The following is a 24,887-nucleotide window of genomic DNA, read 5'->3' as shown; positions in this document are numbered from 1 at the left end:
CTCAAATTATTTCAATTTTATTTGTTCAAACTTCAGGCCTTTACCCGGGAATTGAGCTTGTGAATTGTTCGAGGCATAATTGAACACGATCCTCCCTCTTATCAATTTTTATCTTATTTCAAAGTGAGTTTTATAAGTTTATATACTACCTCCAGGCTCCATCCCTGAGTTAGTGAGTTGTATGGACAAGGAGAGAGCGGCATAATTTGAATAAAAATTTATTTATTAAACTTTTATTCAGGAAAGAAAAACTTAAAAAAAGTTATAAAATTATATTTATACAAATATTAAAATGCATATATTAAATAATGAACGTATAAATTAATAGGACCGTAGGAGCGTTTACTTCTTGTGCTTCTTGCACACAGTTAACCCTAAAATCGAATTCAATTAGTAATACAACAGCAGCAATGTTATAACTTATAACATTCCAGACTTCCAGTTACATGAATAACAAAAGGTCCAAAAGGAAATGTGCATGTTTGCAAAGACAAAACTTCCGGATACATATTGTGGAACATAGTCTTTGTTAATGGCATTTAGGGATTCAGAGATTCTTGATAAGTAGCACATAGCAAGGTAACTTTCGCCTCGAAAACACAACAATCATCGACCAGAAATCCATTTGAACTCTTCTTGAGATCCTTCAGTCTAATGAAAGAATTCCAACCCTGAATACTCCCAGCTGAAGCACCAAACCAGTGCGTAGCTGCAACCGAAATTAAAAGTGCCATTAGTACTAATTTAACACTAGATTCTTCTAAAATGAGATAAAATTTACTAGCACCTTCTCGTGCCCGGTTCTCCTTGTTAATCTGGTCATGAAGGGTGATTTTGAACTGTGCTTTTACTTTCTCAGCAGGGGAGTCAATTGGGGAATCCACCAACTCCAGAAACATTGAAAGATTGCAACCCCTATTGTCACCATCACCTCCTGGATAACACTGTAAGCGCCTGAAAAAAAAATTGTACATTTATAATTACAAACACAGAGCATGAATACGTTCACTGCTTGAAGAGTTGCGGATATAAAATTTAAATTACAATTTGCTTGATATTAAAAGTACCATTTGTAATTCCCGAAAGCAAATTCATCAGAATAACAACATTCATCTACCAGGCCTGAGAATCCGGTAAGCTTCCAAGTGTACTTAAATGAGATGTCGTCATCAAAATTCAACATCGACAGACTTTCACAGATACTTGGGCTCTGGATAACGTAAACCTCAGCTCCAATAAAGCATGTATCGTTCACTAAAAATCCACTAGCGGGTGCATTAAAATCTTCCAGAGAAATGAACTTGGATAATCCCCATCGGTATTTCATCCGATCAAAACGTCTCACACTCCCTATATACATTTATTCATTCTTGATCACGCGCATAACATACTTCGCAAAACAACTAGTACTCTTTCAGATTAAAAGCTAATAATGATAATAATAACAACAATACCTTGAACTGTAAAATACTTTGCTCGAATTTGGTCAAACACGAAGAACTTGAAAATAGCATTGATCGGCTTGCCATCAGCAAGACTCTTTTTACTTGCCACTGAAAGGTATATGGAGACATGATCTCCTAAACCTTCATCATGGCCATTTGGAAAGAACAAAATCCTCCTGTGCAAAATAAATATTTTGAAGCAAATGGGGAAAGAAAAGAGAAAAGCAAAGCTATAAAATGCCCGTTGACTAATCTTATTTCGTAGAAATAATGACTAATTTGTGGATAAAAATATATAAAACTATTCTCTTTTCTGAAACAAACTTCTTTTTGTTCAAAACAATGATTATAAAACACATTCTTTTCTTTTTTTTTGAAATATATAAAACACATTCTTAACAATTATATCCAAATAAGATTATACAAATATGGTTTTTATCTAAAAATAAATCCTTAAAATTGAAAAAAAAAAAAAAACTCGTCCAACACACACAAAATTTGCAGAGATGTACGTACCATTGGTGCCCACCAGCTTCAAAGTTGCTAGACTCGATTTTGCCGAAGCTGTGTTCGGAAAACATAGAAAAAGTCTTGATTTTGAACAAATAATCTGACGGTGGAGAGTCTCTTGTTTCTTGTAGAACGCCCACTAGTTGATTTCACGAGATAGGTTTGGCCATTAAGTAGATGAAGACATTGAGAAGCAAACAAGGCTTGAAGCCTTTAAACATATATGACAAGCGATCTAATAAATAAATAAATAAATTCCTGGTAAAAAGCAAGAAAACATACCAACTTCGTCTTCTCCACAAACGATAGCCATGAGACCAGAACCTGAAAATGACGAATCTGTGCTTGATATGGTTCTCTTTCTCTGTATATATAGGGTTTAGGGTTTAGTGATAGTTCTGAAAAAAATCAGTTTTGACTGCCCTCTTCTTCATCCACGCGTCTGACTACTTTTTTTATATTTAGATATTTCATTTCCTTGTTTCGAAAGTTTGATGGGTAAAACCGAGGAGCAATGCTACATACACTGTAGTTGATTTGATGTAGGGTCACTGATTAGCAGCTTCCTTCCTACGCCTTATTTTCCTTCTTTGTAAGAGATTTTTAGGTGCCATATTATATTTCTCGATGAACATTCTTGTAATTTTACTCGACGTCTGTTTTAAGCTGTAAACAAACCGAACTTGAACAAAATCTTTATGAACTTTTAACTTTATGCAACGAATTTGTTTGTCTGAACTCCAATTTGGTAACGGACGAACCGAACACGAACAATTCGTGAACATGTCGAACCGAATCGAACACAAAAAGTTCCCGAACAAAGTATATCTTCTACCTATACAATATCAATTTTAAATAATTCTATAATTATAAAATAAAATTAATACCTAAATTATAGATATTATATATTATAGATATACCGAACAGTTCAGTTCGTTTATAGCTCTACGTGTGTTTAATAATACCAACACTCGAGCCCTAAATGAGCTAAACTCTGACGAATTTTTACCGAACTCGAACAAAATCTTAACAAACACAATGTTCGATAATTTTATCGAACAAATTTTTCGTCCAAATTCGAGTTCGGTAACGGACGAACCGAACATGAACTGTTCATGAAAAATATATATTTTTAAATAATATTTAGGAAATTTTCAAATTAATTAAATGAAAAAAAATTAACCCAAATATTTTATTTAATTTATATATTCTAAACATATACAATATCCAAATTAACCCCAATATTTATTTTTAAATAATCAGTTTTGAAAATTACATTTTTTTGTTGCCCTCTTCTTCATCCATGCGTCTGACAGTACTTTTTTTATTTAGACATTTCATTTCCTTGTTTCGAAAGTTTGATTTGGTAAAACTGAGTAGCAAAATACATATAACATAGATGGAGGCAAAAAAATATTTGAAGAGATCTATAGTACAAATATATATGTATTATGAAGGTCGGGCAAATACCCCACTGCCCCTACTGAATTCGTGCCTAGACTTTTAGGTCCCCAATAATCTCTCAGTAAGATTTTTGTAAGATAACTTCATTTTTGTAAGATTTAAATGGCCTACAGCATACCAATTACATGCATAAGCATAAGTCATAACAAAAGATTTAAATATGAAATAAGCCTGTTTGCAAAGACAACTCCTAGAAACATATTGGAGTACATAATCTTAACACAATTGCAAACTAATTGACACCATCAAAAAAGAGCAACTTAACCCTTCAGAGTCTCGCGACTGCCTTCACAGAGCACTTTGACTTCAGCTTCAATTGTGCATTGATCAGCAACCACATATCCATTTTTTTCATCTTTAAGATCAGTCAGTTCGATAAAGTTAGGCCAACCCCAGGCTGGTGTAGAGGCACCAAACCACTTTGTATCTGCAATCAATATTTTTTTATCACCGTAAGCAACAAAATACCATAAAAAAATAACAATGCTGATTGATAAAAAAACAGTAAAGGGTATTACCTTTTTCCTTTATATGTTTCTGTTTAAACTCGTTAAGTGTTACCTCAAACTCTGCTTTCACCTCGTGCTCAGTCGTGGAACCTTTAGAATCCACAGACACCAGAAATATAGAAAGACTATGACCTTTATGCTTTCCATTCCCTTCAGGATATAGCGAAAGCTTCCTGCCCAATATAAAAATATTAACGTTTCAACGGTGATCGAGCACGTATTTTTGTGTTGATGAAAATATTCGAGAAAAATGAGCAATTATGTACATACCATTCATGACCTCCGATGATAAACACATCAGAAGAATGACACTCCAACCCTGAAAATTGAGTAACCACCCACTTGTATTTACCTGATATATTGGCAACTTTCGATATTGAGTAACATTCGCCTAGAGGCAAGCCTTCACATATGAAAACCTCAACTCCAAAGAACGAAGTGTCATTAATCAGATAACCATTTGTAGGTTCTTCAAAATCTTCTAAAGAGACGAACTTATCAAAACCCCATTCACATTTAAAGCTGTCGAAACGACTTGCTTTCCCTGCAAATAATAGTGTAGAACTCACCTTTGTTTCCCAGATCTTACATGATAATCAATTGATTTACAAATGTGAAAAAATTGAAACAAAAATGAGAAACATAAATATATACCTTGAACAACTAGATAATTTCCTCGAATTTGGTCAAGTAAAAAGAACTTGAAAAAGGCCTTGACGCCCTTACCAACAGGTAGAGTACTGGTGCTATCCAACAAAAGGTATACAGACACATGATCATCCTTGCCCTCATTATTTCCCTTTGGAAATAATTTAATCTTCCTGTCCAATTAACGTCCAAATGATTTCTTCAAGGTACACCTTAAGTACAACTTCTAAGCAATACTAACAATATTTCTGATAGATGAAGCATAGTTTTCAATTGTTCATAAAATAAATATACATCCGGGTTGTTTGGCTAAACTTATTATTTTTCCAGAAATAAGGCTTTTCCAAGAGAAAAGTAACGCCCTGCTCCCATGCTCACGAGTCATGAATAGGGAGGAAAAGAGGAAGTAAAGTTATAACTTTCACTTCTATTTATGCTACCGAGTGAAAATTGATGTAATTATAACATAATTTCATTCTAAAATTTCCACTCCAAAAATGGGATGAAAATGAAAATTCATTTGCTTTCACTTACATTCACTAACTTTCTCTCCTAAAATAAACTCGGGAGCAGGCCTAAATAAAACCTTATTTTTTCTCAAATAAGGAATATGAAATACTTATATAACATATATATATATCCAAGAAAACATATATTTTTAAAATAAAGACTTATTTTTAAAAAATGAAGACGCCCAAACATGTCCATTATTTATACACTCTTTCTTTTGTCTTAAAATAACATTAATAAAAACATCATCACTTAACCTAATTAGTTTGAGGATAGCTTGAACCTACAAATCACATAAAGAAAGATAAACAACCTAAAAATAATAGAAATAACATAAAAGGTAAAATAAGAAGATACCATTTGTGATCTCCAACTTGAAAGCTGTTTGACTTGATATGATCCACTCCATTTGCAGAAAAGAGCGAGAAAGACTCGAGTTTGAGCACGTAATGTGAGGGTGGTCTATCCCTGGTTTCCTTGAAAACCCCTGCAGTTTATGTATTCATATTAATAAGAATTAGATTACTTAGAGTTTGTGCGTATAAAGAAGAGGAAAAGAGTGTACCACATTTGTTTTCTTCATCAGATAGAGAAGCCATTAATGTCAAAACTACCAAATACTCAGCTCAACTATGAATACAAACCACAAGTCAGCGAGAAGATAAACAATCAGGCAGTCGAATCGTATCTAAGCATTTTAATTTTTTGAAATGAAATGAGTTACAGTAATCTTTTTTTTTTTTTGGGAATCGATAAGTACTTTATAGTTGTCTATACATACAAGAAAACCCACAGCTATCTGCACGACTGCACCTACACGCATGGAGGGGAAACAAAGGGGTACTCTTTCCATCCCATCCCATGTTCATTTTGATTTTTGACATGTTAAATCGGTTATATTATAACTGAAATTTACATGTGTCAGATAATTGAGAAAAATAATAAAACTTACTCCCTCCGTCCCACCCAATTCTTTACATTGGGTTTGGGCACGGAGGTTAAGAAATATGTATAAAGTAGTGGAATAAAGTAGTGGAAAAGAGAAAGAAAAGTGGGTGAAGTGGTGGGACCCATTGATTTTTAATATATAAAAGGGAGATAGTGAAGTAAAAGTAGTGTGAAAAGGAAGAAAAAGTGAGAAAGTGGTGGGACCCATTATCTATTTTAGGAAAGTTTTGTGATGTAAAGAAATGAGTGGGACGGCTTAAAAAGGAAACTGTAAAGAATCTGCTGGGACGGAGGGAGTATAACATTAAAAAATATATTTAATTTATTTTAATATGCAATTTTTAAAATTTAAATTAATTAATAAATAATTTACAATGTTAAGTCAAAAATTGGTTAATTTGACTCCTCGAAAAGCAAAATGGAAATGTAAAAAGGACGGAGGGAATATTATATTACTATCTCTGTCCCTCTCATTTCTTTACAGTTACTATTTTGGGATGTTCCTCTTATTTTTTTACGTTACTATAAATAGTAAGTTTTTCTCATCATTACACCCACTATCTTTCCCTACTATCTCATATTTAACAATAAAAACTACTATTACACCCACTACTTTCATCCACTATCTCAAATCTATTACTCCCTCCATCCCATTTTAAGTGTCCAATTTGCCAAAAAAAAATTCCCAAAATACGTGTCATACTCTTTAACCAATGTAAAATTTATACTATTTTCAATATAGTATTAAATACAACCAACAACCCCTCATAAATATATTTAGAAGGATTATGAATGTATAGTGTAATTTGAAGTGAGAGAAGGTCCAATACACAATAATCAATGATATACTTAATTAATATGTATGAAAACTAAGCTGATTAGTTGTGGGAAGATGATGATAAAAACATTACATTAATTGTTTCTTAATATGTGTGAAAATTGCAAAGTGGACACTTAAAATGGGATGAAGGGAGTATTAAATATTGATAGGTCCCACCAATTTACCCACTTTTCATCTAACTTTGCTCATTTCTTATACATTGTCTTGGTCTCCGTGTCCCCCATCCACTATCTCAAATCTATTATTAAATATTGATAGGTCCCACCACTTTACCCACTTTTCATCTAACTTTGCTCATTTCTTATACATTGTCTTGGTCTCCGTGTCCCCCTCCAATGTAAACAATTGAGAGGGACGGAGGGAGTAATATATTGATTAAATTAAGGATATTGTTTTTTTAAACTTGTAAACGAAAAATTTCATGGAATATTAGTAAATAAGAACATCATTTATGTTCTTAATTATTACTCTCTCCGTCCCATTTTTATGTGACCTCGTTTGATTTTCACGGATATAAAAAAATGTAGTAAAAACAGAGTAAATTTAGATGAAAAGTGAGTGAAGTGGTGGGACATATCAAAATTTAATAATAGATTTGAGATAGTGGAGGAAAATAGTGATTGTAATACTCCCTCCGTCTCAATTTATAAGTTCCTTTTGCTTTTTGAGGAGTCAAATTGACTAATTTTTGACCAACTATTAAAAAATATTTATTTCTTAAATTAGAAAATAGAAAGTTACATATTAAAATAGATTAGATTTTACTTTTCGATGATATTTTTTTAATTATATAATATATATAAATTTCAGTCAAAGTATAGTTAATTTGACTAGTGAAAAGTCAAAATGGACTTATATATTGAGACGAAAGGAGTAGTGTTTATTTACTAGAAAAAAGTATCAAAATAGAGAAGTAGCGGGTGTGATAATGAAAATTAGTGTTGAAAAATAGTAAGTATAATAGGTTTATTTTTTGGGCCGCCCTAAAAAAGAATATATAAAGATCATGCTTAAATGAGACGGAGGAAGTATACATTTTGTTATAAAACTTAATTCTACAAACTGTTAATAATAAGTTATTATTAATTAGTTATATAAAAATTATAAATCAATTTAAAATCTAATGAATTAGAAATGCATAACTAATAAAATTATTATTTTATTATTAAATCAACTAATCCAGATTTGTACGTCATAAATTTGTGTATTGCCTAATTTTAATTAAATAATTTATGTGCATATAAATTTTTTTTTATAAATTTATATTATCAAAAATTTAGATCACTAAAGAATGATATACAAAAATAAATATTTTTAGATATCCTTTTATTCATTGATGACCAAATTTGAATCTCCGAATTACTGCCTTTTTGCTTAACCATTTTACTCGGTTATTTTTATTTTTTTTGATGGATACTCGGTCATAATTGATCTTCTTTTTGTACTGCTGTTGCTATCTAGCTAGTAGTTTGATTTGATTAACACGTTTACTGGCACAGCCTATATATGCAGTAGTCATAATACTGTAGCAACACTCTGATTGATGCTGTGCCACTGCCACCGTCGTTAATCTTTTTCGTTTCTCGATTGCCTCCGTTTATTTAAAGTTTTGTGCAGATTTCATTGTTACTTTGTGCCAGCCTTTTACCTAAAAAATGAACGCAAAATTTGTCATTTGTGGCTAACCAGAGTTTTGCCTCAAGTTTATTTCATTTCTTATTGCAAGTCAGCTGATTGTTTTTTATTTTTATTTTTATAAGCTGTAATATTCGTTAATATTCTCGAAAATTCTTACAAACCAAGCATGAGTAGCTTGAACAACCAAAAGAGAACGAACAAGAAAGCCCGAGAAAATAAAGCCATTATGGCTTTCAAAAGCACATGACCTTACTAGGTACTAGTTAGCAAAAGGGACTGATAGACTAGATTTTGAGTTTGAAATTCTTTGGAGGAATTTCTTCAACACAAGCCTCCATGTACTTCAGAAACTGAACCAATGTTCCACTGATCCCTGGCATAAATCCCTTTTCCTACAGGATATCCACATCAATCACCCGCTGGTTGAAAACATCCTTGAAATGAGGAAACCTTCCCTTACCAAAAATCATAATAGCACCTGCACTAAGAACAGCAAAGCAGTGGTCTTGATACAGTTTCCCTTTGGAGTAACTTGGCCCTTCGAGACAGAGGCTGGCTTTTTTGTTTGAGGGTGCTAGAGAACCATTGTTAAAAGGTGGGATGGAGGGCTGATCAGCCATGTCAAAATCAAATATCTTTCGCCTTTTTGAACACTTCGGAGGAGGCCCATCAATCACTTCCCCGCTGTCTATGTTTCCGGAGTCAGGTGATTATTACTTATCCAAACCAAAATCTATATAAAATATAGATTCATAACTTTTTTAGAAAAATTTCTTGCTCTATATTAAATTTTTATTCATAAAAAAATGATAATATTTATAAAATTATATTTTAAGAGTCATAAAATACAAGTCAATCTCCCATTCTTAGATGTAAACTAATGAGAGGGTCAGAGAGAGTATCAAAAGAAAGTTTAATATATAAGTTTATATATCTAAAGTTGATTTATATATATATATATATAGTTTGTTGGGCTTCTTGCTCACAGCATTACAAGCGGTGCTTGTATCATACATCGAATTTAAGTAGATAGTATTACAGACAGAAGCGATGTAATAACATTAGAACCAAGCAAATCCAAGTGGCCTTCAGCATACCAGTTACATGCACAAGTCAGAACATAAGGTTCAAAAACGAAATGTGCATGTTTGCAAAGACAATCCCAAAAACATACTGGGGAACATAGGGCTAATTAACACAATTGCCAACTAATTGACACCAGCAAATAAGAGAAACTTAGCACTTCAGAGTCTTGCGACTGCCTTCACAAAGCACTTTAACTTCAGCTTCAAATGTGCATTCATCAGCAACTAAATAACCCTTTTTATCATCTTTAAGATCAGTCAGTTCGATAAAGGAAGGAAAACCCCAGTCTGTTGTAGAGGCACCAAACCACTTTGTAGCTGCAATATATACTGAAATATAAGTCTAAATTTTTCATTCACTGTAAGCAACAAAAGACAATAGTGAAGTAACAATGCTGATTGATAAAAAAACTGTAAGGGGTATCACCTTTGTTCTTTATATTTTTCTGTTTTAACTGGTCATTAAGTGTTAGCTCAAACTCAGCTTTCACCTCGTGCTCAGTCGTGGAACTTTTGGAATCCACAGACACCAGAAATATAGAAAGACTGCAACCTTTATACTTTTTGTTGCCTTCAGGCCATAGCGAAAGCTTCCTGTGCAATATTGAAATCTAAACTTCATAACAGACGATCGAGCAGGTGTTATTGTGCTGATGAAAATATTTAGAAAAAATAAGAAATTATGTACATACCATTTATAACCTCCGATAACAAACTCATCAGAATCATGAGGTTCCTTCAACCCTGAAAATTGAGTAACCACCCACTTGTATTTACCAGATATATTGGCAAATTTCGATATTGAGTAACATTCGCCTAGAGGTAAGCCTTCACATATGAAAACCTCAACTCCAAAGAACTTATCAAAACGATTTGCTTCCCCTACAAATTCTTTTAAAGAGATGAACTTATCAAAACCCCATTCACATTTAAAGCTGTCAAAACGATTTGCTTTCCCTACAAATAATAGTGTAGAGCTCACTGTCAAATTATTGTTTCCCAGATCTTACATGATATTCAATTGAATTACAAATGTAAAAAAAATTGAAACAAAAATTACACATGAATATATACCTTGAACAACTAGATAATCTCCTCGAATTTGGTCGAGTAAAAAGAACTTCACAATGGCGTTAACGCCCTTACCAACAGGTAGAGAACTGGTGCTATCCAACAAAAGGTATAAAGACACATGATCACCCTTGCCCTCATTATTTCCCTTTGGAAACAATTTAATCTTCCTGTACAAAATTAACTTCATAATGATTTACCCCAGGTACAACTTCAAAATTTTCAGATATTAATAAGCAATACTAATAATGAAGCTGTTTGAGTGAGTTTAAAATAAATGTTTTTTGTTTAAAGTAAAAAAAGTGAAATAGAAGTTAAAAGCAATTTAAGACTTATAACTTAAAAGCAATTTAAGACTTATAAGTTAAAAGTAATTCTTGAATTTTTACACAAAACCCATAAGCCTGGCTTTTAAGCCGTGACCAAACACCCCCAATGTTTCAGATAGATGCAGCATAATTTTAATTGTTCATAATATAAATACACATTATACATACACTCTTTCTTTTGACTTCAAAATAACATTAAAAAAGACACCATCAATTAACCTAATTAGTTTGAAGATAGCTTGAACCCACAGATCTACTACACAAAGATAAATAACCTAAAAAAAAGAAGATACCATTTGTGATCTCCAACTTGAAAGCTGTTTGACTCGATATGATCCACTCCATTTGCAGAAAACAGCGAAAAGGACTCAAGTTTGAGCACGTAATGTGAGGGTGGTCTATCCCTGGTTTCGCTGAAAACCCCTGCAGTTTCTGTATTCATATTCATAAGAAATAGATTACTCATAGTAAAAGTTTGTGTGCATAAAGAAGAGGAAAGAAGTGTACCACATTCGTCGTCTTCAGCAGATTGAGAAACCATTATGTTAAAACCACCAAATACTCAGCTAAACTATGAAGTATGAATACAGGGAGGAGAAGATGAACAATCAGGCAGTCGATTTGTATCTATGTATATTATTTTCTATTTTTTTTTTCAAATGAAATGAAACGAAACGAGTGACAGTCTCTTTCTATTTTTTTTTCATTCATCTAATTCAATTATAAATTTTATTAGGGGCGAGCAGGAAAAACCGAAACCGTAAAAAAAACCTAAAAAAACCGAAAAATCACACCGAAAAAAACCAAACCGCAAATAAAACCGAAAATAACCGAGATTAAAAACCGAAATTAGTGGTGCGGTTTTATTTTCGGTTTTATGCTAAAACCGCACCGAAATTAACCGAACCGAAATATATATAAATAAATATAATATATATATATATATATATTATATTAATAGTAATAAAGTACCTTAGTCATTTTTAAACTTCACATCTAATTTAATATGGAGGTTCTTCTTCCACAGACCCGTACTTGCTGAGTCACTTAAATAACCGGACACCCAAATATATGGAATAGCGCTTGATCGAAAACTAGGACTATTGTGATTTGCCACAAAGCAGAAATATTTCTGCTGTTAATCTGTTGATCAAATTTTATTATGAAACCTATTCTACTTTTTTTATTTATGTACTTTTTGAAAACTTTTTATTTGAATTTCATGATTAGTTGATTTTGAGTATTTTTATTGATTTGACATCATCTAATTTGTCAAAATATGTATGTTTTAGTTTTTATTGTGTATTAAGGTTTTTTAGATGAAAGTATGTAATGTTTCCTATATCCTCATATAGAAACAATAGTAAATAGTAACCGAACATATTATACATGTTCATGAAAATTTTATATTTTTTTAAAAAAATCATTATGCACAAGAGTAGCAAATAATAGTGGAAAAACCGAAAAAAAAACCGCAACCGACTAATGGTTAACCGCAACCGAAAAACCGTTTTAATTGGTGCGGTTACGGTTAATGATGATTAACCGAACCGAACCGCATTCATCGGTTTGGTAACGGTTAATGTCCGGAACCGCACCAAACCGTACCATGCACACCCCTAAATTTTATAATCTAATTTTAATTTTTTTCATTATTACTAATCTATTTATAATCTTTAAAAAATTATGAAATATTATAAATAAGCAATCAACAACTTCTCTTTCTCAAAAATAATGAAAAGGAAGAGTTGCTATTTCTGCAATGCTTGTTTTTCCAAAAATAGCTTTGAAATTTTTTCATATTTGTTTAAAATTTGAAAGATATTTTTTATACTTATGACACTGAGGAAAATAGTTTTGACTTTTCATATGTTAATCTGGTTTTCTGAAAAATTAAATATATTTGAAGGATAAAATTTCCATTACTTTCGCTTTTGCTTTTGAGAACATGAAACATTTCCAAAAATCGACCATACACCATTTCTCTTAATTCGTCAAATAAATATAATGGAAATATCTTTGATAAATTATCACAATTTTTTATTAAAATTTTCGAAAAAGAGATTCTATCCTCAATTTTTTTATGAGAATTTATTTTGTAATAGAAAATATTTGCGTGGGTACTTTCATTTGGGTGAAAAGTTTGAGAACAAAAAAAAAAAAGCAATGCTATATAAAAAAAAAATTAAAACTTTTCTACAAAATTATTTTGGAAAAGTTTCTTGAAAATTTCTCTCAGTTTCTTTTCAGAAAAAATTTCTCGCAAATTTATTTGAAAAAATTTCTTGAAAATTTCTCTGTTCTCTGAAGAATATTCTCCCTCAAAATTGGTTGAGAAAAATTCTTGAAAATTATTTTCTTAAAAATTTCTCGAGAAAATATTCTAGAATATGTACTTGATAATTTTACTATGAGATTATTCGAAAAAATTTTGAAAAAATTTTCCCGAAACTTTCTCAAAAAGTCTCGGAACAATTTTCTTGGAGAACTTTTGAATTGTTTTTATTGAAAATTCTTAGGAATTTATTTTCAAAAACTTTCAAGTCACAACTTTTCATTTTCTTGTTATGTTAATGACAGAGTAATATGTGTAAATATTTCCACAAACAAAATAATTATATGTTGATTAATAAAATTTACAAAATTTTGTCACGATATGTTCCAGAATATTGTTTAATATATTTTTGTGTTGTTAAAAAATATTTTGGCAAAAAAAGAATTATATTATGAAAACTAGAAAAGTTTTTTTCAAATCCAAAGCATGAAAGCAGAGCATGGGAACTTTTTCTCTCAAAGCGGCTCTTCTGTTCACAAAACCTTTGCAAAATATTAATAGTAACAAAATGGCCCTTCTAAAAGAAGTAGAATAAGATTAATGTCATACTCATACATGCATATCTGAAACCGAACACAGCCGCTTTTGTAAACAATTTCATACATAAGAGGTAAGGTAGGGTAAATATATTCCAATATTCAAACATAATAAACAGCAGCGTAGTAGAGAAACTAATTAGCACTTCAAAGTCTTGCGACTGCCTTCACATAGCACTTCAACTTCTGCTTCAATTGTGCATTGATCGGCTACTAAATATCCTTTTTTATCATCTTTAAGATCGGTCAGTTCAATAAAGGAAGGCCAACCCCAGCTTTTTCTGGAGGAACCGAACCAGATTGTTGCTGCAATACATCAATCATTTCTTGAAATGTAAGCAACAAAATGATATTAACAAATTACAATGCTGATTAAGGAAAAAAAACTTCAAGGGTTACTACTTTTCTTCTTTATATGATTCTGTTTAAACTGGTCCTTAAGTATTAGCTCAAACTTTGCTTTGACCTCGTGCTCAGTCGTAGAACTTTCAGAATCCACAGACACCAGAAATATAGAAAGACAGTGACCTTTATACTTTCCGCTGCCTTCAGGATATAGGGAAAGCTTCCTATGCAATATAGAAATTTAAACTTTTAAACAGGCGGGCGAGCAAGTGTTTTTGTTTTATGAAAATATTCAAGCAATTATGTACGTACCATTTATAACCTCCGATGACAAACTCATCAGAATAATAAGGCTCCTTCAACCCTGAAAATTGAGTAACCACCCACTTGTATTGTCCAGATATATTATCAACTTCCGAAATTGAGTGACATTCCCCTAGAGGTAAGCCTTCACATATGAAAACCTCAACACCAAAGAACGAAGTGTCATTAATCAGATAACCATTAGTAGGTTCTTCGAACTCTTCTAAAGAGATGAACTTATCAAAACCCCATTCACATTTAAACCTGTCAAAACGACTTGCTTTCCCTGCAAATCATAGTGTAGAGCTCAACTCAAATTATTGTTTCCCAGATCTTACATGATATTCAATTGAATTACAAATGTACAAAAAAATGAAATAAAAATTATACACATGAATATATACCTTGAACAACTAGATAATCTCCTCGAATTTGGTCGAGTAAAAAGAACTTCAAAATGGCGTTTACGCCCTTACCAACAGGTAGAGAACTGGTGCTATCCAACAAAAGGTATACAGACACATGATCATCCTTGCCCTCATTATTTCCCTTTGGAAACAATTTAATCTTCCTGTACAATTAACTTAATTCTAAATGATTTATTCCAAGTTACACCTTAAATTACAACCTCTAAACAATACGATAATATTTCAGATATCACAATATAAATACACATTATATACACACTCTTCCTTTCGTCTTCAAAATAACATTAAAAAACCAATCACTTAACCTAATTAGTTTAATGATAACTTGAAGATACAAATCTGCTAAAGAAAATTAAGCAAGCTAAACAAAAAAAAAAACATAAATAAAGGTAAAACGAGATACCATTGGTGATCTCCAACTTGAAAGCTGTTTGAGTTGATATGATCCACTCCATTTGCAGAAAAGAGTGAGAAAGACTCAAGTTTGAGCACGTAGTGTGAAGGTGGTGTATCCCTGGTTTCCTTAAAAACCCCTACAGTTTATTTATTCATTATTAAAAGAAATTAAATTACTCATAGTAGAAGTTTGTGTGCATAAAGAAGAGGAAAGAAGTGTACCACATTCGTTGTCTTGAGCAGATAGAGAAGCCATTAATGTCGAAACGACCAAATACTCAGCTGAACTACGAATGCAAACCACAAACCTATTTATAGGGAATAGGGAGCAAGAAGATAAACCGTCAGGCAGTCGAATCGTATCTAAATATTAGTAAATTTTTAATTTTTGAAACGAAATGAATGATGGTATTTTCTTTAATGTTTTGAGAATTGATAAGTAGTACTTCATGGCAATCTCTACTTTTACCGATAAAAAGTCTAAGCCACCGTATAAAAAATTGAATGAGAAGGGAGGAAATATGCTGATAATCTGGTACTCCCTTTGTCTCTTATGGTTTTGACACGTAATTTGTAGTGGACAAAAAATATATTTTTATATATTATTTTTTAAATTTGTTTTTTTAAAATAATAATTTAATATTTATATTTTTATCTAGAAAAAATTTGAAAAAAAAGTGAAAATATGTTTCTTTTAAATCTCAATTTACGTGTTAAAATTCAAAGCGATTCTAATTATCAGACAACGAGAATATTATTTTATTTCATCTTTCTATTAAAATATTGAGTTTAGAATTAAGATTTTAAATGATATAATAATACAAAATGGAAGAACTAACAACTTTTATTTGACTTTTTTAAAATTAGCTACTGTAAATTGCAAATTTTAATATTTTTTTTTTGTGCTCGACTAACTGTTTTTGATTTTGACAAGCATTTTCAATTATTTTGATTATGTTGTGATATTATTATTTTTAAAATTTATATCTTTTAAACAAAATTCTGAATCAATATTTTTATTTGTAATAAAAGCTGAAAACTAAGATTTTTAATCTTCTGATCAAAACTACTAAAACATCACAAACAAATGTTGAAGATAAATAATTAAAGTAAAGAGCAAAGAAAGTACTGGATAAAGCGGGGGCTGGTTCAAAATATTTTTAGATTAGAATCAGATTATTTATTTTTATAATAATTTATAAACTATCATTTGCCTTATAAATTGAAAGTTTTGATAAATTTTGATCTTAATAAATAAATTAAAAATTACCTTTAAAAAGTACTCCCTTATAAGGGACCATAACTTCTCTCTTTTAAAAGTAACTAGTGAAAAAAGCCGCGCTTCGCGGCGGCGTGATAAATTTTGATATGAATCAGAATTATTGTGACATCCCCAAAATCCGGGGGCCTGGATTTGGTGCCACTAAAAGAAAAAAACAATTTAAAACCTATATTTGCGAAAGAAGGTAAAATAGATATTCAAAATATCTGGACATTTTAAAAGAGATTTAAATCAAAACCACTTTGACCCCCTAAAAACAGGATCGCTAATAGGTTACAGCACTGAAATCAGAAACCAAAACTATCAACTCTTATTACAACTTAAATTACATTATCAGTTAAACCCCGATAAGAAGAATGACTGATAACCAAGTAAATAAATCTATTTACAACTGAACTGAAATAGACTAGTTCTAACCGAAGCTATTCTTGCAAACATCTCCCTGGAAATCTCGCTTAGCATCAATCTTACGCGCAGCTTACACAAGTGACTATCTCAATCCCTAGCTGAAAGGATTAGAAATAATAGCAAGAGTGAGCGAAAATGCTCAGCAAGATAATATGAAGGCAAGAGCCATAAGATATTAATTTTTTTTTTTTTGAATTAAATTAGAGTATTTGAAATAAAACCAACTTTTGAAGTAAATCTAACAATTGTAAATCAAAAGTTTATCAAACATATAAATCAATATGCTTGAAAATTCACAAGATATATCTGACAGTAATCAAAAGCTAACATAAGCTTAAATAATAATGACCAGGTTTTAAACAACGGACGTACTATCACAGCTGATCAGGAAATCCAGTGATAGCACCGAATCATGCTTCGCAGAAGCAGATCCAAACAATAGGTACCAAACAGAAGGCAACACATTGGCCTTTGGCAGAAATGGTATTATACATATTTCATATAATACCTAGCCCTTCGCTGGACCGCCGTCCCGGCCACCTATGCAAAAACAAAGAAATCTTCCGATTTCTTCCGGAAGCAGATGATTAACACCTGTTCCCAAAACAATATTTTGCTGGTCTATCTGGCTGGAGTATTAAATAGCCCCTTACGCCATAAAATCATCCTTTCAAAACCTTTCTGAAACTCTTTAGTTTTCAAACTCAAAATACTGTCAAAATAAATTTCATTAAAGTCTGAGTACAATTTAAAAATCCACCGTAATACGGCTCAACGGAAAAACAAAACTATTTAATTATTTAAAATCCAGGGTTTATGTCTGGGACAGAAGACCAGACATATATTGTAGTATCAAAATATGACTGCTATTGAGTCATCAATAGTTCCAAACTGTAAAAGAACTCAGACAATAATCTTTCAGAAAACTGATTAAAATAATCAGAATGCTTTTCAAATAAAGTTGTTACTGTTCATATAACAGTAAAAAAGTATCGAACTAAAGATATTCGATATTTTAAATCACAAGACAAGATAAAAGTATTTGCACTTTTAAATATCAGAAACATGCTTGCGGGAAGTACAAGTCATAATTGCAAACTTGCTTAAAAGAGGGAATTGAAATATTTGCTCTTTAAATAAAAAAGAAGAATAGGAATACTTGCAGTAAATACAAGTTAGAGAATAGAATTACTTGCATAAGGGTTTAAAGAAAATATCACTTGAACAATAAGTGAAGATAGGGATACTTGCCTTTGACAGAAACAAGTGACACACAGTCACCTACTCGAGATTCCTAGATTGGCCTCAATCGCTAATTCTGAAATGACTATAATCTATTGGACTATCTTACGGCACAATATCGCCTTATCAAAATATTTCTGACTTGCCTTGCCACGCTATTTGCTTGCTTCTGATAATCGTTGATGCACGCGTCTCGAGAGACTATATATTAAAGCAGTATAATATTTCAGTCAAGAGTAATCCAGGAAGTCGTCAATTCGCAGAATCGAAATTATATTACTACCCTTCGTCATGTAAACATATAATATATGCAATTAATATATACACATAGTGTTAACCAGTTAAACATATAATCACATCAACACGTATCAAATAATTTGCATGCTTTAATATTTATATCAATATAATCATATGAATCGTGTATATAATCCTATATTCAATTATATACAACCAATCAATCCCATTAACAACATAACCTTGGATATAAACCAAATCTGAATTACAAGTCCTCTTGTAATTCAATCACATCTCATCAAACTAAATTAATAAAATAATATAATTTTGGACAACATACATTTTAAAATTGAGCAAACCACAATTTAATAACACAACAATCCTGTCTAATATAAATATAAGTCAAAACACCAACTTATATAGCTGGGTATGTGATTCAAATAATAATCACATCCAAAAATTAACAAGTCACAATCAATAATTATTTATAATCAACAATCACTTCCGGGATCTAAACAAAATAATCACGACAACATTATAATAATTTTAATCTGAAATCAATATTTGATTTTAAGAAGTAGATAACAACTTCTCAATTTTAAATGAAATTCATAACAACTGTCGCGAGATTTTAAATAATTATAACCCGGAATTTAAATCAGCACTACAATTAATATACAAGCATACAATGACTAATCAACAATTACCTATAATTGGCTCAATAAACTATTAAAGATTATTATTATTATCACTATTATCATTGTTAAGAAACAACAATAACAATTATAATAACAATAAATTTAATATTCTATTCTCTTGGCACCACTGCCTCGCCCTACAACTCTGTTCACCACCACCCAACAGCTCCTTTCTCTGCATCCAAAGTCGCCTGAGCCAACACTAATTCTGGCCAGCCAGGGCCAAAGCACCACTCATATTTGCAGCACAAATAGCCAACAAATCCCCTGAAAAGACTCCCTCGAGCTCCGTCATGGTAACCCAAACATCAACCATTGTTAGTTCCAACCTCGACTACATCACCCTTCCAATCACCAAGGACACTGTATTTCCTCTTCGATTTTGACCACCAGAAACAAACCAGCTTTATAATTCTGTCCATCTCTTTCAGCTCCATCCTCCCCACACATATACACCAGCACAGACACCAGCCAACATATTGGCAATTCTCCCTCTGGTGACCAACTGAAACAATGACCTCACTATTTCCGATTCCAACCACTGATGACAACTATACTTTGTTACCAGGTCTGCAATCCACCACCACTGCTCAACTATAACTCTCCTCTCCCTTTAAAACCACCAAGCTGCAGCGCCCTGCTCAGTCCCACAAGCAGCGAGTCTGTTGATTCCCCAGACCACCAACAGCCTTCAACTTTCCAACTAAAACCAAATATATACAACCCCCTTGGTTCCCTCTTTTTAACCCTCCTCTGTCTTCTTCGACAGTAAACTCCCCAGCCTTCACACTACCGAAACTGCCATAGCCAAACCCTCCCAACTTTCTTAATCGACGCCATAAATCAGCGCCTCAACCCTTCAACTTGAATGGATAGCTTCCTGGTCTCTCCTCTCACCTCTTGCCATCGTCAAAGTCACAACAACCCCAGTAGTGGCTCACGCAAAACCATCGTGCCACCTCCTGCGACTCACGCCTAGGTTGTATACCCATCTTCTCTCTCGGGAATTCCCTCAAACACTTTACGAGCATATCCCAACTTCAACTCTTTCTCAAACTCCTCCTTTCTCTCTACAGCGATGTAACCCCCACGCAACACCGACACAACCTTACGCAGCCAGACCTTCCTTCTTCCTCCCTTCCCACACGACGTCGCCTCTTTCCCCCGTGTCCACCACCTACTCGCGGTCTCCGACCATACATCGCCACCCAACAATCAACAAAACCAATCACATATAAATATACACACAAATCAAGCATACCTACATCCCTAGAGATGAAGGAAACAATTCAACTAATTATGAAATCGATGTGCTGCAGATAGCGATTTGTTCAATCGCCTCTCTCTCTCTAACCCTAAATCCCCTGTTCTGCCGCCTCTCCTCTGTTCTTATCCCCCCACTGACTGTTGCGTGTGTGTAGTGTAGTACACTACTGGTACTACCGCTGTTGTTTAAAAAAAACTGAATTGTTTTTAAACTAGAACCATTTTAGAAAACTCTTTATTTTTAATAAAATCAAAGTGGGTGTTTGGCCCTCCTTTTAAATCGGACTTCTCGACTTATAAGTTAGAAGCACTTATTCATACCGTTTGTGTAAGAAGTCAAGAAGCACTTAAAAAAAGTTAGGAATGCTAGCTTTTGTTTCAGTGCTTCTACTTATTTCCCAAACACTTTAATCACTTATAAGTCTTATCTTGCTTCTGACTTCTATTCCACTTATTTATTTTAAGCAATAATCACTTATTTTAAACTCACCCAAACGGCTCTCAATTCCAAATAATAAGCTCTTTTAGCATTGAAAAGAATTTAAGGACCCCAAAATATTTTCAAATTTCTCAAGTAAAAATCTCTAAAATTTCTAAAATCCCAATGGACAATATTCAAAAAACTAATATTTTAAAAACTTTTTACTGTTTTCACGAATAATGCTAAAAATCATTTTAAATTTGCAAACAATTAGAATAGTCATTTACAGACTTTCAAATATTTTTGAATTCGATAAAAATAGCAAAATTGAATACTTTGATAATTTAAATCAGATAAAATCTTTTGGCTCAAATAAAACAAATTTTGATTTCGAAAATCAAAATAAACTTTTTAATTTATCAAAATAATAAAATAATTCAAAATTGTAAATCCACAGCTCCGACAGAAAGTAAATAATTAAATTGCACATAAATAATTAATGCATAGACAATTAATCACATAATTGTAGCAACTCACAAAATTGTTGTTAAAAATCCAACCATTTGGAATAAAATATAAAATTTTATTCTCCTCTTTTATAAAATTAATAACAACTAATAAATAATATTAAAATATCTGAGTCGTCACAATTATAATAGGATAAAAATTATTTTGAGTCATCTTCCCATTAAACATATCACAAATAAAAAATATTATAATTGATATAAAAATTTGTTTAAGTGATCATCATGTCAAACACAATAATAATAATAAAATTAGTTCGAACCCCTCTCCCGTCAAATACAATATTAATCCATAATTATTATTTTTATGATAAATTAAATATTATAATTTAGATCAAAATTAGTTTGAGCCGCTCTCTTGTCAAACACAATACTTATAACAAAACATTATAATTTAGATATTAGTTTGAGTCGTTTTGGTGTCAAACACAATACTAATAAAAATTATTCTAATTATGACAAAATTAAAGATTATTTTGAATTGTGTAACAAAAAAATATATTATAACATAGATAAAAAATTATTTTAGCGACTTTACCGTCAAACATTGTAAGTCTAAATGTAAAGACAACCCTATCTGTTACATAGGGATGATAACTCAACAATAGAACAGGACAAGTAAATAACACTACGCCTGCACCGGAATCGGAAGATACGAAGACAAAGGTTGAAGAAGCCATCTACAGTCTTGAAGGAATAAGTTCACTGGAAGAAGTTCATTAATATGTTCATGCCTCAGTGAAGAATAAAGATTGAAGTATTCAAGATTGTGGAAGCAATGAAGATGTTGTCCAAGTACTCGAAAGATTTCAGTGCAACCCCTGAAGCAAGATATTCTATATATCTTGGTTGGTTATTTATAATCAACAAACTGAAGCATAAGCTAACCCGGAACCGACTGATCAATGTTTGCTGACAAAGACGGTACAATGTGTGACTTCAGTGTTAGTCGCTTGTGAACCAGACCAGTGCACTAAGCGTCACCACGTACGGAGTTTACAAAGTATTTATCAATCGAAGAATTGATCAAGTCATAACAAGTCATTTGTTCCAAACTCAAGTCAAGCCAAATGCCTATCCTCTACAAGCTGTATCAAGTCTACTGATCAAATGCCATATGTAAAGCTTCCACACAAAGCCATATCAGGAAGTGACCTATCTTTTATATGTGTGCACTTATATATTTGTATATGTACAAATATATTTATATATATATGTATATATGTATATTTAATTAAATATAATATATATAATATATATGTATATATGTTTTTAAACATATGTATATGTATATTTATATGTATATATATTTATATAAATATATATGTATATAATATATGTATTTATATTTTACATAAGCAATTATATAATTAAGTGTATATATATATTATATTATGTGCATAAATATATGTATATTTAGAGAGACTTATATATATCTTTATATATATATATATATTTATATTTATATTTACACATAGTTATATGTATATCATATATATTTAAATATATGAGAATATATTTAAACATATGTGTATATATATGTTACTATGTTTATATAAATATTATATATATGTATATATTTATATATACTCTTCTTTATATATATTTATGTTTATATTTATATTTATAAATAACTATTTATATCTCTATATATATTTATATATATTTGTATTTGTATTTGCATATAATTATATATTATATATATTTAAATATATGAGAATATATTTAAATATATGTACATATATTATTATATGTTCATATAAATAAAATATATATGTGTGTATATATTTATATATACTTTTATTTATTAATATAATCACAACATAATATATTATATTATATATTATATGCATGCATGGAGATGATGTCATGTGTCTAGGGCACTCTAGGGTTTGCATGGCTTTACATGTATATGTATCGACTGTGATGAAAATCAACTAAGGCAGTACTGCTCTTCACTGTGAATTGTGAACAGACTTAATAGGGAGCGCCACTCTGCAGGATTCTATGAGGGTAAGCAAAGAAATAAATGCTAAGTCATTTCTCCATTGCATACTGTGAAGTGGGGTTGGCGCAAGGAAAGCTTTTACCAAAGTAACCTTGCGCCTGCTGTCTTTGGTAACTCTCAGCACACGTTAGAAGCGCCAGGGCAGTAATGTAACACTCTAAGTGGCGCACCTCCTTAACTAGGAGTGATAACAGTGTAGAATGCAGTGTAGCGCCACTTGAAATAAACAAGAACTAGACTAAGGCATATTGTACTGAGTATACTGGAAGGAATGAAGGCGCCAACTCACATGAGGCTTTGGAGGCGCAAGTTTGAGGCCAAGCGCAACTTCATGTCAACCTATAGTCAACAGAGAGATAAAGGGGAACTCACTGGCGCAACTTCCTTGAACTTAGAATTATTTCTAAGTCATATCTTACTGGTGATCATAGTGGCGCAAATTGGAGGCGCAAATTCACCTTCAAGGCACTGACTCCTCATGTGGCGCAAGTTTGGCTTCAATGAAGTTAACTAGGGTTAGTTTATGAAAAGCCTATAAATACTCATGGATTTTGTTCACATTTGTAACACTCTCCACCACCTTTATGGTGGAATGGCTTTGTGCCTTGCACACTACTACACACAAATAAATCATAGCTTAGTTTTGTAATATATATATATATATTTAGAAGCTAGGGTTTGTGAGTGTACTTAGTAGTAGCCATTGTAGCCAACCTTCGGGTTTGGATTTATAGCACCCTTCGAGGTATTTATCAATATACAGATATACCTTGGAAAATATTGTGTGTTGGTTTAATATTTTCATATCCTCATAAACCGACCCAATAAATATCCGGAACACGAAACCCATTACAGGACTGCAATTTATTTATCCGCAAGATTCGAAAGAATTTTAAATTGTAGTGAGTATCGTATTCAACCCCCCCTTCTACGATACTTTGGACCTAACAATTGGTATCAGAGCCAGGCTGGTTGATATACAAATCAGGATCCTTATCGTACGGAAAATCAAGAACCTAGCTTTTGATATTTGATTAGGGGAAATGTTCTTCCGGTTTGTGTTGCTGAATTTGTCCGTAGGCCTAAGCAAGGATTATCTGTCGGATACTGAACTTTGGACCGGGACTTATAAATTTATACTTTAAATTTTAAAAAGTTTATTTTATAAATTTGACTTAATTTATTTTAAACTTATTAATTGAGTTTATTATGAATTAATTAAATTTATCTTATAAACTTAATTAAATTTACTTTATAAACTTTACTAAATTCATTTAATAAATTTGCTTAAATTTATTTCAGACTTGTAAAGTTTACTCTTAGACTTTATCAAGTTTATCATAAATTTTTATAAATTTATTATTTAAATTTGTATAGTTTATGATTTAAATTTAAGTTAAAATATAAAATATAAATTTAAGAGGATTTAACTGATTATGGATATAAGTTCAAGTTCAAGGGTT

General features: G+C 31.6%; 3 protein-coding genes and 1 long non-coding RNA gene across 5 annotated transcripts; all 4 read right to left on the bottom strand.

Moving 5' to 3' along the window:
* Positions 1-368: 368 nt before the first annotated feature.
* On the bottom strand, positions 369-2,437 carry LOC108213629 (ubiquitin C-terminal hydrolase 12). The gene is made up of 6 exons (XM_017385433.2): positions 2,238-2,437; positions 1,962-2,094; positions 1,455-1,621; positions 1,068-1,350; positions 788-954; positions 369-709 (listed from the first exon to the last, which is right to left on the bottom strand). The coding sequence occupies exons 1-6, from the start codon at positions 2,266-2,268 to the stop codon at positions 540-542; spliced, it is 951 nt and encodes a 316-aa protein (XP_017240922.1). The 5' UTR covers positions 2,269-2,437; the 3' UTR covers positions 369-539.
* Positions 2,438-3,555: 1,118 nt separating this feature from the next.
* Positions 3,556-5,900, bottom strand: LOC108213866 (uncharacterized). The gene is made up of 6 exons (XM_017385654.2): positions 5,652-5,900; positions 5,444-5,573; positions 4,583-4,749; positions 4,199-4,472; positions 3,938-4,101; positions 3,556-3,846 (listed from the first exon to the last, which is right to left on the bottom strand). The coding sequence occupies exons 1-6, from the start codon at positions 5,683-5,685 to the stop codon at positions 3,680-3,682; spliced, it is 936 nt and encodes a 311-aa protein (XP_017241143.1). The 5' UTR covers positions 5,686-5,900; the 3' UTR covers positions 3,556-3,679.
* A 3,587-nt stretch (positions 5,901-9,487) lies between these two features.
* Positions 9,488-11,681, bottom strand: LOC108213474 (ubiquitin C-terminal hydrolase 12-like). 2 transcript variants are annotated; one of them, XM_064090832.1, is made up of 6 exons: positions 11,506-11,681; positions 11,292-11,430; positions 10,673-10,839; positions 10,291-10,489; positions 10,026-10,192; positions 9,488-9,916 (listed from the first exon to the last, which is right to left on the bottom strand). In XM_064090832.1, exons 1-6 carry the CDS (start codon positions 11,537-11,539, stop codon positions 9,750-9,752), a joined length of 873 nt encoding a protein of 290 aa, XP_063946902.1. In that variant the 5' UTR covers positions 11,540-11,681; the 3' UTR covers positions 9,488-9,749. The 2 variants fall into 2 exon arrangements, with proteins under 2 accessions (XP_063946902.1, XP_063946901.1); XM_064090831.1 differs by having other exon boundaries at positions 10,291-10,555; positions 11,506-11,674.
* A 2,939-nt stretch (positions 11,682-14,620) lies between these two features.
* LOC108214018 (uncharacterized) lies at positions 14,621-15,459 on the bottom strand. The gene is made up of 3 exons (XR_001805451.2): positions 15,349-15,459; positions 14,922-15,088; positions 14,621-14,803 (listed from the first exon to the last, which is right to left on the bottom strand). It is a non-coding gene; the product is annotated as an uncharacterized LOC108214018 (long non-coding RNA).
* Between the last annotated feature and the right edge of the window lie 9,428 nt (positions 15,460-24,887).

Source organism: Daucus carota, chromosome 3 (assembly GCF_001625215.2).
Source record: "Daucus carota subsp. sativus chromosome 3, DH1 v3.0, whole genome shotgun sequence".
NCBI lineage: Eukaryota > Viridiplantae > Streptophyta > Magnoliopsida > Apiales > Apiaceae > Daucus > Daucus carota.
The sequence above is the reverse complement of the archived record's forward strand: the minus strand, read 5'-3'. Positions and strand labels throughout refer to the sequence as shown.

Excerpts from the sequence above, each read along its gene's own strand:
- LOC108213629 (XM_017385433.2), bottom strand. The coding sequence starts at position 2,268 with ATGGCTATCGTTTGTGGAGAAGACGAAGTTG. Across the intron at positions 1,351-1,454 it reads AAAGTATTTTACAGTTCAAG|GGAGTGTGAGACGTTTTGAT; the intron begins GTATTGTTGTTA and ends AAATGTATATAG. Across the intron at positions 710-787 it reads GGAGAACCGGGCACGAGAAG|CTACGCACTGGTTTGGTGCT; the intron begins GTGCTAGTAAAT and ends TTTCGGTTGCAG.
- LOC108213866 (XM_017385654.2), bottom strand. The coding sequence starts at position 5,685 with ATGGCTTCTCTATCTGATGAAGAAAACAAATGTG. Across the intron at positions 5,574-5,651 it reads TGATGAAGAAAACAAATGTG|GGGTTTTCAAGGAAACCAGG; the intron begins GTACACTCTTTT and ends CATAAACTGCAG. Across the intron at positions 4,750-5,443 it reads CAAGTTGGAGATCACAAATG|GAAGATTAAATTATTTCCAA; the intron begins GTATCTTCTTAT and ends TTAATTGGACAG.
- LOC108213474 (XM_064090831.1), bottom strand. The coding sequence starts at position 11,539 with ATGGTTTCTCAATCTGCTGAAGACGACGAATGTG. Across the intron at positions 10,840-11,291 it reads CAAGTTGGAGATCACAAATG|GAAGATTAAATTGTTTCCAA; the intron begins GTATCTTCTTTT and ends AATTTTGTACAG. Across the intron at positions 10,193-10,290 it reads GTTATCGGAGGTTATAAATG|GAAGCTTTCGCTATGGCCTG; the intron begins GTATGTACATAA and ends AATATTGCACAG.